Source organism: Schistocerca americana, chromosome 2 (assembly GCF_021461395.2).
Source record: "Schistocerca americana isolate TAMUIC-IGC-003095 chromosome 2, iqSchAmer2.1, whole genome shotgun sequence".
Lineage (NCBI taxonomy): Eukaryota > Metazoa > Arthropoda > Insecta > Orthoptera > Acrididae > Schistocerca > Schistocerca americana.
The window spans coordinates 553,536,882-553,553,404 of record NC_060120.1 but is presented as its reverse complement, the minus strand read 5'-3'; the positions used below and the strand labels follow the sequence as shown (position 1 = coordinate 553,553,404).

Sequence of the window (16,523 nt, the reverse complement as noted above, 5' to 3'; positions counted from 1 at the left end):
CCATCTGGAAGCAACACCTAGGTTTTGCCTATAACATACTTCCGCAAATCATAATAAACCAGGATCTGCAGGGGAGCATCTGTGGAGTTTGGAAACAAGGAGAAAGGTATTGCAGAATTGAAGCTGACAGTATGTCATGAATCATGCCTAAAAACAGTAATGGACAGCAAGAAAGGCAAGGTTCAACATTTGAGCTCCGACTCTGCAGAAAGTTTTAACTCACAGGAGGTTCTAAACACAATTTCTTTGATGCTGCAGCATGCATTCATTGCAAATGAAACAAATGTATAGTGCACTCCACATGAGCAAATACAATTAAAACCCACCTTGCATCTTCAATAAATTAATGATTTTTCATGCATCGTGAAATTTTATTCAATATTTTTTAGTATTATGTGCTTTCAGATTTATTCATGACTATTTTTGTTACAAAATTTCTTATGTAATACTTACTATTTTTGTTACAAAATTTCTTATTCAATACTGAAACTTCAGTTAAAATGTCAGTAGCAAGTCTTATTAATGTACATAATCAGAACTGGAAGTTGATTTACTACGTTCCATATGTAACAAAGTACTATTTACATAACATATACTGTGAACAACTCAGTGTACAGCGCCCACAAAAGATTTTGTGGCTAAAATGCACTTCCAGTGTAGAAGCCTCTTCCACTGCATGCTGCTATTGGCAATGTGTTCCTGTCAGTGGCAGCCAACTGGGGGACGGTATAAGATAGACAGTGAGAGTCAATGAATATAGCTTTTTCTTTCAGCAGAAGATGTAAATTGACTACATTTGTTTTTGATATGGAGAGTGGGCAGAAAACTGAATATGCTGACAGATTGATCTGTGGCACAATGCCAGGTGTAGGATGGGTAGGAATGTTGTTGTGAGTTGGTGAAGCCAACAAATCTCAACAGAAAAAACATAACTGTTACAACAGATTAATGAGAAGTGTAGCCCAAGATATAAAGATATAAGCCCACCATTGCAATAACCTACATGTGTGTCTTAATTCCAAGTTTTGCTGAAAATTCTAATGATGGGATTAAAGTTAACTTTTTGAGTCATCAGTCTTCTGACCAGTTTAATGCCACCAGCCATAAATTCCTCTTCTGTGCCAAACTCTTCATCTCAGAGTAGCACTTGCATCTACATCCTAACAGAACACAATACCAACTCATTACATTTACAAACCCTAAGAAATTAAGAATGGGCACTCTGACCTGCTACCGGCAACCAACTCGCAATCTGTCAGTTCACTCCTCATCATCCAGCCAGCCGGAGTGGCCGAGCAGTTCTAGGTGCTACAGTCTGGAACTGCGTGACCGCTACGGTCGCAGGTTCAAATCCTGCCTCAGGCATGAATGTGTGTGATGTCCTTAGGTTAGTTAGGTTTAAGTAGTTCTAAGTTCTAGGGGACTGATGACCACAGAAGTTAAGTCCCATAGTGCTCAGAGCCATTTGAACCTCATCATCCATCACACAAATTTTTATCAACTGTGGCACACAGTGGAAGAACCAGGTACACCCTAAGTACATTTTTACTGATTTTACAAGTACAGCAATCAGTTTTCACTTAAATGTAATACAGAAGATGACATGTAATTATATTAGTATCTCCAAAATGATGTTATCACATACAATGTTCATTCTCGTCCAAGAATTAGACAATAATGTGTTTTGAGAAATCTTTCCCAGATCCTTTTACACACATCAGATGTTAGCCTAACACCAAGTAAATCTGTTCAACAATGTGCAGTCATTGTATAACGTTATACACAGCAATTTCACAAAGATAAACTCTCACTGAAGTATAGTACGATGGCCATTATGAGTAGTACCTATTCACTTCTTTTATTAGTCCCATGACAGTATGCTCATTTATTTCCACAAAACGTTTGTTTTGCCGACTAAAATAATAGATGTCACCTGTGTATATATCAAACCACAGCGCATGTATATGCAACTGATGTGTTTCCAAACGTTTCTTGAGGAACCCGTAACTTGCGATGTTCTGTAGTTGCTGGAGACAATTGACCTGAAGTAGAAAAATTCTTAAAGTGAATTATCTAATCACTAGCAAATGTAAATACTGTGTAATTCAAAGCAAAAACATTTAAAAAGAATTCTTGTGTGATATTACAAATTGTTAACAATGAAGAATTAGAATGAAAGGTAAATGAGGAGGACACTGATTACTATCAGTTATCAAAAACAATGGCTGTACTTAAATTATGGTCTTTGTATGTGCTTATTGATGATCAGTAATTATGAATTGTTATTGGAGTACATCATCAAACCAGTCACTTTGCATTATTACTTCCATTTCAAGGTCTGATGTATTTTTATAATCACTTTTTGATGACATCTATGACAAGGAGGACAACAGTTTTTTTTTTCCTTTCCAATTTTAAACATTTCACAGAAACCATTATAACCTTCCAAGTACATATATGCATTTGAAAACTCAGTTTAGCTGGGAACAGTAAATAAAGACAAATAACAGCAGGTGTCTGGCAACTGATTCATACAAAACATTTTTACTGGAAAAGTAAAGGATTTATCAAATATCAATAACAGTCTGCTTTGGAGTCATGATAAAATACTAAAATACAGATTAAAACCAAACAGAATCCTAACTAAGTGAGCACAGTCTGTCATAAATATGATGACTGAATAGAGTCATCAGATTTTCTACAAAATCCATTTCTAAAATAACCAGTATATTACTTTGATACCCTACCCAATTAATTAGTCACACTTAAAACCACACATCTAAATTAAAGTTGTTCACATGAATAATGACACCACACTACACACCTGTGACAGCTTGTCTTCAATACTGAATTTGTTATCAGGATCAATATATGCCACAAATTTGCGCATGGGAGTCTCAGCTTGAAATAACAATGGTTGGTGAAATCCTCCAGTCTCCAACTTTTCAAATTTCTTAAGTGATGCATTGGCATGGGCAATAAGCCATGCACGAAGAGGTGATATAAGCCTATTATCCCTTGAAGAGAATTCTTCACACTTCAAGCGATGCAGCAAATTCATTGCCTTATAAAACCAAATGGACAAAAATAAATAACAAAGAGACAATAAAAATCAAATTACTAGTAAATAATCAAACAACAGAAAGTCCCGGATGGAATAACTGCAATATTATGAAAAGAATAGATCTTTACTTGCCATATACAGGAGGTTCTAAGTCACAAACAGACACAATTAAAAGAATGATAGACATTTAAGCTTTCATACAGAGGTCCTTCTGTGGAAATAGAACATGCGTGCATTCACACAAGCACAACTTTCTTACACACATGGCTGAGGACTTTTTCCCAAAAGCTTAAATTTCTGGCAGTCTTTTCACTGCACCTGTCTGCGACTCAACTCTGGCAGTCTTTTCACTGCACCTGTCTGCAACTCAATGCTTCCTCTATGTAGTGAGTAGTGATCTATCCTTTTCATAATACTGTCACTAGTAAATATTGCTAGACAAGGAATTTAAAAAAATCCTCATCACATCTTCATGAGACATTTCTTATTATTAATTTAGAAGTTATTTTACTTATTTACCATCCAGTCATTTTCATAATGGTTACACTTTCAAATTTAGATTAGTAACACACCACAGGTCATTACAGAGTTGTGTTCAATATCAGAGAGAAAAAAGTCAAATAGGACATTAGGCAGTCAGGTAGGTACATGCATGGTATGATCACACCCTTTGCACAAATTAGTTGAGGAAGAACTTACATTAAGCTGACAAGTTTATGTGTCTCTGATATCTGAGTCCAACATGGTACAACTTTGCCAACTGTCTTGTACACAACAGGGAAACATAGCACTTTGTAGAATTCTTTGCTACATCACAGAAAGTTGTTTCAGAATGTTTATGTACACAATAAGAGTACCAAAACTTACTTTAAATTTACAGTTCTCCTCTGACTTTAATTCAAGTACTTAATTTTATCCTACATGAAAAGCACAACTGGACGTGTCAAATTAGAACTATGTATTTCATACAGTTATCTAAACCTTACTATTCATGATTAAGTATCAATAAATTTAAATGAACTAACCTTGCAATCTGAGTGACCACATACTATAACATGTCTGATGTCATTTATAACACAACCAAGTTCCAATGCTGCTGGTTCAGTAGTTGTAACTTCCTCTGGAAAATTCTGTGAATTTGGTATCACATTACCAGCATTCCGGACTGAAAACAAATAAGTTTCAATTCTGGTGAATCCACAACATACCCATTGAAACAGGACACACATTCAATAAACTGCTTTAGTATCTGACAAAAAAAAACACTCAGTTTGTCTTGACTTCATCACAGTGTTTAGAGGGAGAAACAAGCAAACCACCAGTTCCTTAAAGAATTGAACATCCATATATAAAACTGATTCAAACACCTAATTATTTTACAAATATTTAATGTTAAGAATGTAAGCAAAGAAAAGGTCTGAAAATATGCTTAAAGTTTATTGGAGTCATCATGAAACACTGGATGAACATAGTCTGGGAAATTTGCATTCCATTTTAAGCAAAAGCACATTTCTCATGAATCTCAATGTTTATCACATCATCTCTCCTGAACTGTGTGTTGTACAATGATATAATTTTGCAGGCACCATTTCGGTGGCATATGCAAAGACTGTCTGAAAACTATCTTGCGAATACGGTGGGTGATATGGAAGTAATAAATTAAACATAGTATCAGATGCTGAAGTTTGGCTGTATGAACAGCAAAAATGTAGTAATTCAAACTTTTTTCCTTTCATCATTTTCTGTGGAGTGTTAGTGAAAAAATGTCTCTTAACAATTTGAAACAATGCATAAAGTTTGTTGGAAGTTGCTAAGAGCTATCATTCTAAAATAACGGATGAATACAGTCTGGGTATTTGCGCACCACCAGTTATGCCACCTCAAGACAAACACAGTTTCTAACTGTAATATCTGTCTTACTGTGTTAAACTTCTAATATAAGATTATATATCTTAATGAACAGACTAAGACAGCACTTTAAATTTTTAAATTCAGGCAATAATTATTATAATATTGAAAATCAAATTTCTGTTGTCCTGGTAAGCCATTAGATAGGCAAGCTGCAACTGGTTCTGGGTTCCGGGATAGTCACTTTGTAATACAGATTACTGGACATATGCTGGAAAGAAATTTATAAAATAGATATTTCCGATGTAAACTGAACTATTTCCTTAAACATTTTTCTAAAGCTCTGACTCTTATTTTCCCCTGAACCATATTAAGGGCACAATTCAACATAATCAAGAATAGGAGGTGAGTAACTCCTAGTATCAGAGCATCTTTTGTTAAGAACACAGAGCTCTACATAATTAAAAGAACTAGCAGTAGCCAAGATTAAAAACTCCATTAGCAAAATTACTGTCGAATTCCCCACTCTTTCATGAAGGTGTGGGCAGTGGGAGGGGCTGGAGATCATATACTGTGCTCAAAAAATTAAACACTCCAATAATAAGGGAAAAACTATGGTTTCTGTTGCTGATAATAATAACCAGTTTCAGTGTAACTATATTATACGCCATGATCCAGAATGGAGTTATGTACTCTGGTGGTAACACATTCACCAAGTTCCTGTGTAACATAAAGCAAGAACTTTCCTGGCATTTCATCACACAAGTGGATGGCATTGCCAAAGATTCAGTCACCACGGCTTGTGGCATACTGTAGTAGAGCCCTCAGTTGGATGTCACCTTCACTTTCACCAGTGTCTGAGGGCCTGGTCGTTACTGCTGTAACTCTCCCCTTGTTACCTGCAAACAGTCAGTTGCTGCAGCAGAGGAATATAGGATCACTTTGCCTTGAGGTGCCCTTCTTTCTTGCTGCAACTATTGCCATGCTTATGCATTTCAATGGCTCTCCTTGACAAACAGTTGTAGTGGCTCTTCTCCACAGCAAGAACTTCCTTGTCAGTGAATTTTATTCTTGCTTGGTCTCTCACTGAGTGAGCCCCACCATAGCTGATATTTATTTTCGATTATATCAATACTGGTGGGCCATTTGTTCATTCCAACAAGGACTTTAACACATGTACACAGTGTGCAGTATATTCCCAACACTGTGAGTTGGTCCGCTTGGTACTTTGCCAATCTGAGACATACACTGCTCTTCTTGATCGGTTTGTACATAGTCTTTATGCTCTGTAGAATACATGGCCAAGTTTGTCACCCTGTGGCAGAAAGCCACATCTAACATTTCTTCTTTTTATATGTCACTACACCAAATGTTAGGTTTTGTGACACTTGTTATATAATTTGAGGCACAACCATTGTCCCTCAAAATTCATTTCAGGTGCTGAATCTCATATCTGAGGTGTTAAAGATTCAGTCTCCAAGAAAATCAGCAGATGGACAAAAGGATACAGTTGCAATGCCTGGAATATACCGCATACTGCATAGACGTGGACAGTGCCTTGTCTGAATGACCAGATGATCCACCAGTACCAAGATTATTATCATAAACAATACTGCAGGGTGGGACAAGTTGAGAAACTTTTAACAAGAAAGAAGAAAGCCTCAAGATAAATGGACCCTTGATTCCCGTACTGAAGTGAATGACTGTTGCAGGTAACAAGTGAAGAACCACAGTGGAAATGATCGGGGAAAGACCCTTGGGAAAGGCCTTCACAAGTTGGCGCAACAGGTACGTATAATCTCTGGGTGTAGTCTCTACTTCAGTCCAACGCCAACAACAGAGGTTCAGTCTTTGTCATCCTTCCATTGGTGCTGGTGAAATGCTGGGCCGGAAAAATCATTAAATGAACATTGGTCAAAAATTCCAAAATGAAAGCTAACATACAATATATCATCAAGTGGCCACAAAAGGCTCAACTATTTTGTATAATTCCAGGAATCCAAAATCCTTAACAACTAAAACAGAAATTATAAACATAACTCACTAGCCACTCTCTCCATAAATATATGAGTTCCTGAATTCAGGGAGCGAGAAGTTCTGTTAACTAGATGGCAAGCAGCAGTGTTCACTACGAAGCTGAATTACAAGTAGTATTGTACTGTAAATAGGACTCGACACTTGTTGTTGTGGTCTTCAGTCCTGATACTGGTTTGATGCAGCTCTCCATGCTACTCTATCCTGTGCAAGCTTCTTCATCTCCCAGTACCTACTGCAACCTACATCCTTCTGAATCTGCTTGGTGTATTCATTTGTTGGTCTCCCTCTGCGATTTTTACTCTCCACGCTGCCCTCCAATACTAAATTTGTGATCCCTTGATGCTTCGAAACATGTCCTACCAACCGATCCCTTCTTCTAGTCAAGTTGTGCCACAAACTTCTCTTCTCCCCAATCCTATTCAATACTTCCTCATTAGTTACGTGATCTACCCATCTAATCTTCAGCATTCTTCTGTAGCACCACATTTCGAAAGCTTCTATTCTCTTCTTGTCTAAACTATTTATCGTCCATGTTTCACTTCCATACATGGCTACACTCCATACAAATACTTGCCGAAAATACTTCCTGACACTTAAATCTATACTCGATGTTAACAAATTTCTCTTCTTCAGAAACGCTTTCCTTGCCATTGCCAGTCTACATTTTATATCCTCTCTACTTCGACCATCATCAGTTATTTTGCTCCCCAAATAACAAAACTCCTTTACTACTTTGTGTGTCTCATTTCCTAATCTAATTCCCTCAGCATCACCTGACTTAATTCGACTACATTCTATTATCCTAGTTTTGCTTTTGTTGATGTTCATATTATATCCTCCCTTCAAGACACTATCCATTCCGTTCAACTGCTCTTCCAAGTCCTTTGCTGTCTCTGACAGAATTACAATGTCATCGGCGAACCTCAAAGTTTTTATTTCTTCTCCATGTATATTAATCCCTACTCTGAATTTTTCTTTTGTTTCCTTTACTGCTTGTTCAATATACAGATTGAATAACATGGGGGATAGGCTACAACCCTCTCTCACTCCCTTCCCAACCACTGCTTCCCTTTCATGCCCCCTCGACTCTTATAACTGCCACCTGGTTTCTGTACAAATTGTAAATAGCCTTTCGCTCCCTGTATTTTACCCCTGCCACCTTCAGAATTTGAAAGAAAGTATTCCAGTCAACATTGTCAAAAGCTTTCTCTAAGTCTACAAATGCTAGAAACGTAGGTTTGCCTTTCCTTAATCTAGCACTTACAGTTGTAAAAAAAAATATTTTCTTCGAAATACACCAGTGTAATCAAATAAATATAATATCCCTAACAGCAGATAAACAACAACTATGCAGTAAAACTAAGGAAGCAGCAGCATTTTTATGAAGTTACGTGATTAAATTTGGGTCACTGAAGTGTGAATAGCTTTAAGCAGTTTAATGACAGGTTACTGTTATATTCAGTTTCTACAATGTCATTGTCTTACATTAAAGTAAATCATGACTGACTCCACATCTATGATGGTTCTCCATTTGATGGGATATGGAACATGATGGATGAACAAACGAATGAATGAAGGAAGGAGTAATCTCTCTCTCTCTCTCTCTCTCTCTCTCTCTCCCTCCCTCTCACACACACACACACACACACACACACACACACACACACACACACACAAAAACCTCAACTTGTATGGATTGTGACCTATTACCTGATATCTATCTTTAAGTATCAAGATGAAAAACTAACCCAGTATAAACAACAGGGGCAGAACTGAATTACAACTTCACCCATTAGCTCGTTTTTTAGACCTATACTCACACTTAGACAAAGTTAGGAAAAAAACAGTACTGCTGCAAATGGTTAGTGACACATTCATACGACTGGAATACTATGAGAGTTGATTTTTCAACATACTGCTGTTATTTTTCTGTTTAACTGTTTCTCCCTGTGCTTTCACTATATTCAAGGAATTATTATTGAATATATTTGCTATCTGAGAGTCATCATTTACAACCCTTCCATTCAGTTCAATAGTGATGTTATCCTGTTCAGTGGCTTGTTGTCCTGTCTCTCATTTCACTACATTCCATAACCCACCTCCGTGCTGTGGTCACTAACACATACTTGTGCAGTGGTGCTCAACCTGGCCAGCAAGGGGGGAGGAGAGGAGGTGGAATAAAGATCCTAATCACTAGACTTTGTGCCAATGTCCTTTTTTAAATACCGAACCCCTCAGCAGTGTCTCATGAAGTGAGGGCATATGACACTGTTGATGGTGATCTGTCTGTCGGATAAACTTGGTGGCCCCCTTGGTGCTATTCACAGAGAGTAGACTGTAAGGTACTTTAATCCCTCTAGTAGTCCATGGCCTTATTTTTTCAAGGTTAGTTAATATCCTTTCTGATTAGCTTTTGGCAAATGCTATTTTCAGTTTATCATAGAATAGATTAAATTTTACTTTAGCATTTGGTTGATTATAAATTTCATACTAGGTCATCTCTTGCAACTACACTCCTGGAAATTGAAATAAGAACACCGTGAATTCATTGTCCCAGGAAGGGGAAACTTTATTGACACATTCCTGGGGTCAGATACATCACATGATCACACTGACAGAACCACAGGCACATAGACACAGGCAACAGAGCATGCACAATGTCGGCACTAGTACAGTGTATATCCACCTTTCGCAGCAATGCAGGCTGCTATTCTCCCATGGAGACGATCGTAGAGATGCTGGATGTAGTCCTGTGGAACGGCTTGCCATGCCATTTCCACCTGGCGCCTCAGTTGGACCAGCGTTCGTGCTGGACGTGCAGACCGCGTGAGACGACGCTTCATCCAGTCCCAAACATGCTCAATGGGGGACAGATCCGGAGATCTTGCTGGCCAGGGTAGTTGACTTACACCTTCTAGAGCACTTTGGGTGGCACGGGATACATGCGGACGTGCATTGTCCTGTTGGAACAGCAAGTTCCCTTGCCGGTCTAGGAATGGTAGAACGATGGGTTCGATGACGGTTTGGACGTACCGTGCACTATTCAGTGTCCCCTCGACGATCACCAGTGGTGTACGGCCAGTGTAGGAGATCGCTCCCCACACCATGATGCCGGGTGTTGGCCCTGTGTGCCTCGGTCGTATGCAGTCCTGATTGTGGCGCTCACCTGCACGGCGCCAAACACGCATACGACCATCATTGGCACCAAGGCAGAAACGACTCTCATCGCTGAAGACGACACGTCTCCATTCGTCCCTCCATTCACGCCTGTCGCGACACCACTGGAGGCGGGCTGCACGATGTTGGGGCGTGAGCGGAAGACAGCCTAACGGTGTGCGGGACCGTAGCCCAGCTTCATGGAGACGGTTGCGAATGGTCCTCGCCGATACCCCAGGAGCAACAGTGTCCCTAATTTGCTGGGAAGTGGCGGTGCGGTCCCCTACGGCACTGCGTAGGATCCTACGGTCTTGGCGTGCATCCGTGCGTCGCTGCGGTCCGGCCCCAGGTCGACGGGCACGTGCACCTTCCGCCGACCACTGGTGACAACATCGATGTACTGTGGAGACCTCACGCCCCACGTGTTGAGCAAATCGGCGGTACGTCCACCCGGCCTCTCGCATGCCCACTATACGCCCTCGCTCAAAGTCCGTCAACTGCACATACGGTTCACGTCCACGCATTCGCGGCATGCTACCAGTGTTAAAGACTGCGATGGAGCTCCGTATGCCACGGCAAACTGGCTGACACTGACGGCGGCGGTGCACAAATGCTGCGCAGCTAGCGCCATTCGACGGCCAACACCGCGGTTCCTGGTGTGTCCGCTGTGCCGTGCGTGTGATCATTGCTTGTACAGCCCTCTCGCAGTGTCCGGAGCAAGTATGGTGGGTCTGACACACCGGTGTCAATGTGTTCTTTTTTCCATTTCCAGGAGTGTATTTTTAAAAACATTTGTCATGGTGTTATAAATTATTGTAATTTATTTCCACTGAGGAGTACCTATACTATAATGATGATGATGAAGTCCCATACTCCTTGACAGAGCATAGGGGAACAATGCGGGAGACCCACACCGCCATACTAGGCAAGGTCCTAGTGGAGGTGGTTTGCCATTGCCTTCCTCCGACTGTAATGGATAAGGCAATATATTATTTATTCTAATTAATTGTGTATCATGATCTGAGGAAGATTTGTTACAGGGTAACAGTTATTTTCTTGCTTTCAGTTCCACCTACGAAAACAATATCAGTTAGGGGTTCTACTGTGTTTACCCACCCATGTTGGAACCTTAATTAATAAGATCAAATTGTAAGGTCCAAATAATGTTTTCAGGTCTTTTTCCTTTGAGAATCATTTATAAAATCTACATTGAAGTCACCACTGACTATTAATTGCTTGCTGCTGCCAGAAGTAGCACAGTATGAAATCCAGATTCCCCAAGCAGCTCAAAGTTTCAAAGGGAGGGATCTATATACAGTAACAATTAAAACTGAACTGTTTTTCAGTATTAATTATTGTAATTTATTTCCACTGAGGAGTACCTATACTATAATGATGATGATGAAGTCCCATACTCCTTGACAGAGCATAGGGGAACAATGCGGGAGACCCACACCGCCATACTAGGCAAGGTCCTAGTGGAGGTGGTTTGCCATTGCCTTCCTCCGACTGTAATGGATAAGGCAATATATTATTTATTCTAATTAATTGTGTATCATGATCTGAGGAAGATTTGTTACAGGGTAACAGTTATTTTCTTGTTTTCAGTTCCACCTACGAAAACAATATCAGTTAGGGGTTCTACTGTGTTTACCCACCCATGTTGGAACCTTAATTAATAAGATCAAATTGTAAGGTCCAAATAATGTTTTCAGGTCTTTTTCCTTTGAGAATCATTTATAAAATCTACATTGAAGTCACCACTGACTATTAATTGCTTGCTGCTGCCAGAAGTAGCACAGTATGAAATCCAGATTCCCCAAGCAGCTCAAAGTTTCAAAGGGAGGGATCTATATACAGTAACAATTAAAACTGAACTGTTTTTCAGTATTAATCCACAAGCACATACTTCTGTGTGCTGATCACTACAAAATCCACTTCATCGCAGTGTTTCTGAACATCTGTCTTTATATACGAAACAACTCCTCCTTTTCTGACATTATTTCGGCATGAGTAAGCTGCTGGAATGTAACATTTTGTGTGTGATTATCTGGTGCTCAGATAGGAACAGGATGTTTATCTTTTCAAAGCTCTCTGAATTTTCCAAATGTTCTGAGTTTTTGCTCCATCTAATGACACCATGACTGACAGGACAGTAAACCCTGATCTTCCTTCCTTTGTCCAAAAAAGAAGAATGAGGGACAAGAGCAGTATACAACATGACAATGCATCAACAGACTGAATGTGATACAAGTCTCAAGAAATGTCACTAATGTGAAAACATGACCAAAACAAAAACCAACAACTAACAGATCCCCATTGATACAAGGAGTTTTGGTAGGATTATTCTCGTTTCAACTGCTTCAAACATATCAATCAATCAAAAAGAAAACCTGTCTGAAGACTTTCGTTGCCAACTCTCAGCCAATGCACAACCTTCCAATCTAATCAAAACTTCTGGCTACACTACAGCCTGCCAACACAACTTTTTAAAAAAAGGGGGGGGGGGGGGGGGAGTTAATTCACAATCACATCATTAAGTTACATAACTTAGACCTCAGGCCATACTACAACTCAGTCTCACCGCAAACTGAACAAAACAAGGAAAAAATAGTGCAGCTGGTGACATCACTTATCAGAGCACAATGACATTATCATAATATTCAATACACATGCTATTTCCAGTAAACATTTTATAATCTCTCCACTTTATCACCCACATGAACAGCATACTGCCTGAAAACATCCGATAGATACAAGTCACCATACTGACTATGTAATATAGTGTCATGCACAAGAAATATACCAATGTATCTTGTTTTTCACTAGATCACAGGGGGAGACAGTACATATAGTAGAGCACCTGTAGCTCTCAATTTATATTTTACATCATTCAACATGCTTGAAGCATCTCCTTCCTGAGGAGTTCTATTGAATACAATGTAAAAGCAATGAATGAATATGAAAGACAGGCCAACTTGAGCTTGACCAGAAATAGTCAGCCCCTCATAGCTTTCACAATATTACATATTAATAAATGCGTATTATAATTCAGATAGTAATCTTATAGTTTTGTGAGTAATGCCACAAAAAATGAGCGTTTTAATTTACTGTACCACTTGTACAGGACAGTTTGTTAAAAATAAAAATACATTATTAAAGAGTCTGGCAGAATTAAATTACCTTACCAACAAACATGTCGCCGATATTTGTCTCGGTGAAGCGCGTTGGAATCATTCGGCTGTCCATGCAAGTAAAAAATACTGCTTTGGGCTACAATCAAAAAATTTTCTAGCGTTACTGAGGCTGCATTTTAAAAGACAAGAGTAAAATCAGTTGTAAGAATACATACCTCTGGATTATCCCTGACTCTCTGAAACTGTTCTACCATTGTTTTCCTGTCAGTCGCTCTGTACTTCATTATACCTCGCAAAATCCTGTCCATCGTTACATGGATTATGTCAGCGCCTTACAGGCGCCGGCGTTCTATCATGAGCCTGAAGCGTGGTATTGAGACATGCGTGTATTTGAGTTTGGGCTCTCGTGATGATACGGCACTGACATTGAAACTGCTTTCACCTTCTCAAACTTTACGCGTCACTCGCTTCGCACAGAACAGTTGTGTTTGTTTATTCACAGTGCTTGTCATCACGCAAGGTCGCCAACATACCTATGAAACGCGAAAATTAGATTGAACCATGGTGTTTATTTATTTACCTTACAGCGGGGAAGTCTCACTGCATAGCACTCATAACCGCCTAAAAATGATATAGACCTGAATAATTAATAGTGTCGAGTAATGCAATGATAAAGAAGAAATACGAATTATTCATGTGTTTGTGCAACATCGGAAAACACGATCGTCGGCGGTGACGTTTATTTGAAACATTTAAAACAATATGAAGCAGTGCTGTTTCAGTGAAAATGAAGTCTTTCTTTGCTTTAATTTTCCGAAAATAAGAAAGTAAGGTAGTATACTAAGTTTAAGTACCTAATCAATGATAATCCGTTAATTTTTGTGGAAATAATAATGCACTGTGTTTCCTTTTACACCTAGAACCTTGTTGTATTTACAGAAGCTGTAACCGGAGTTGATGTTGACTGACGACAGTGGTTGATAATGGCCAAAGAGATGAATGAATATTCACAAACTACAAACGTGAGCAGCCCTTCAGAACACAGTGGATGTGCAAAAGTTACTGGGTGTTATTCAGAAGAGTTTTCAAGAACTTCACCTGATAATGGCAGAAGAAACCCATTCCATATCAATTATTTGGACAAATTGAGGTACCCAGTTTGCAGTCCTTCTCTTTTCAAAAGCATTGAAAAAGCAATATCTATTCCCTGTCAAGAAACGGAAATATTAACATCTTGTGACATCAATGAAAGTGATATATTTTATGATGAAACATTGGACTCTGAAACAGAAAAAGCAGCACAAGAAACAATTTCAAAATTCTTTGAAGATGCCTCTAAAGATCTATTTGTTACACCTGACAAAGTGACAAATTCGTTTCTAATAGCTACAGGAGAGATGAGGGCAGATGAGGACATTTCTTTGAGTTATATCTGTGACCCATCAACTCTTCAACATGACATTCATCTTAGCACTACTTGGACACAAACAAACATTACATTCCCATCAAGTCTGCCTGAAGAAGTCGAAGAAGCTTTAACTTTACACAAAAAACAAGTTGAAACTGAACTGAAATTAGCTAAATGCAGAGTGTGTGATACTGTGTGTGGAAAGCATTCACAAGGTACCCAGACTGATGACTGGGAAATGAATGCTGTAAGTTTTAAAAAAGTTACAAGGTGCTCCCAGACAATATTGAGCTTCCCAAAAACATTAACAGAAGAATTAGAAGCTCTGTTGTCGTCATATGAAACTTTCTTTGAGGAAGTGTACACTGATATACGGATGTCAATGCTGAAACGTCAATTGTTCAGTGAACATTATGTTTCATCTCCACAGTTCCATAACAGCAGCCCACTTTCTGTGTTAGATGATGGTAGTCCTTTGCAGAGTGAGTCATCAGTTACACCTCAGTGTGCTTCTGTGAGCTTAAGACATTATGGATCCCCAATGATGCCCCGTGACATTTTATCGCCCACTGGTATATCCCCCATTGTGAAACCTTCAAATACAAATAGATTTCTATCGAAACTTGATTTCGTGTCCTCTAATTTTGAAACACCACATTCCATGTCTCCTTCAGCATTCTTGCGAGTGAGAGGTGCTATTTTTCCATCTCTAGAAGATGTCAGCTGTCAAAGGAACTAAATAAACTACTTATGATATGTGTGTTGCCTAAATTGTTGATCGGACAGTTTTTTCTTCATTTATTATAGTATATGTTTTAATCATTTTATGTGATTTTGAAGTATTAATGATGATACTTACTATTTTAAAGTGTGCACTATTTCTCCAATTGAAATCTATTGTATTATTTAGTAATTTGGGAGAAAGTGTAAATTTAAAACAGGTGGCCTAGTTTTCTTTTATAAAGCAATTTATAAAAGCTTACCATTTCTGTGACTAAAATCATAATGTTAAGAAATTTTAGATTTACGTTTGACTTCAACTTCAGTGAAAGTTTTTATAGCATTGGTAAATTACAATTTCTGTTTATTGTTTATTTGGTAAATCCCTAATTGAGAAGATTTGTAATGAATTCCATGGAACAAATATAAATTAAAGTAATTATGATAGAACCGAGAAATTTGTCTTTTAGTGTAAACAAACAGTAGAACTATTTGCCTTAGTTGTTCTCCACCTCCCTCTTCTGACTCTTACTCTTCTGCCTCCTCCTGCTTCTTCTTCTTCTTCTTCTTCTTCTTCTTCTTCACCACTTCCCACATAGGCATTTACCTATTTTAACACCCAATTTTTCCTGTCTACTTTAACTTTTCCTCACTTGCATATTGTATGATGAAATAATCATCTTGTGATGTTGCAGTTCTTCCTATGTCCTTGCTCGCTATGAAAATATGAGAAGGAATTCTGCCTTATGCAAGACATCGTCTCATTTTTATTTTACCCAGACATGTTTCAGTACTATTTGTGCTGTCTTCAGTGGGTTATTTTATTTTCTTACTTACTTGAAGCTATTGAGAATTTATGTTGATAACTAGTCTGCTACATGATCTACAACTTCTCATGGCTTTGATGTTGTAGTGTTTTCTCATATGCTTTGTCGAGTTGAGTACGTTGATTTCTGTGACTTATAGTCATTTGACAATGCACTTTCTATGAATTTTCAAACATGGGCCGAGTTTTCGCTGCCATTTGTTACAACAACACGTAATGGCGGCAAAACTCTTCCCATGTTTGAAAATTCGTAGGAAGTGCGTTGTCAAATGACCATAAGTCACGGAATCAGTGCATTCACCTCGTCAAAACATAGAAAACACTACA

The 16,523-nt window shown here is 38.6% G+C and overlaps 2 protein-coding genes across 3 annotated transcripts; one reads left to right on the top strand and one right to left on the bottom strand.

Moving 5' to 3' along the window:
• Positions 1-374: 374 nt before the first annotated feature.
• On the bottom strand, positions 375-13,749 carry LOC124594737 (beta carbonic anhydrase 1). Its single transcript, XM_047133111.1, has 5 exons — positions 13,458-13,749; positions 13,294-13,378; positions 4,090-4,229; positions 2,825-3,064; positions 375-2,042 (listed from the first exon to the last, which is right to left on the bottom strand). Exons 1-5 carry the CDS (start codon positions 13,548-13,550, stop codon positions 1,833-1,835), a joined length of 768 nt encoding a protein of 255 aa, XP_046989067.1. The 5' UTR covers positions 13,551-13,749; the 3' UTR covers positions 375-1,832.
• On the top strand, positions 13,490-16,014 carry LOC124594736. Of its 2 annotated transcripts, none has more exons than XM_047133109.1 (2): positions 13,490-14,069; positions 14,182-16,014. In XM_047133109.1, the coding sequence occupies exon 2, from the start codon at positions 14,226-14,228 to the stop codon at positions 15,387-15,389; it is 1,164 nt and encodes a 387-aa protein (XP_046989065.1). In that variant the 5' UTR covers positions 13,490-14,069; positions 14,182-14,225; the 3' UTR covers positions 15,390-16,014. The 2 variants fall into 2 exon arrangements, with proteins under 2 accessions (XP_046989065.1, XP_046989064.1); XM_047133108.1 differs by having other exon boundaries at positions 13,490-14,074.
• Positions 16,015-16,523: the final 509 nt, after the last annotated feature.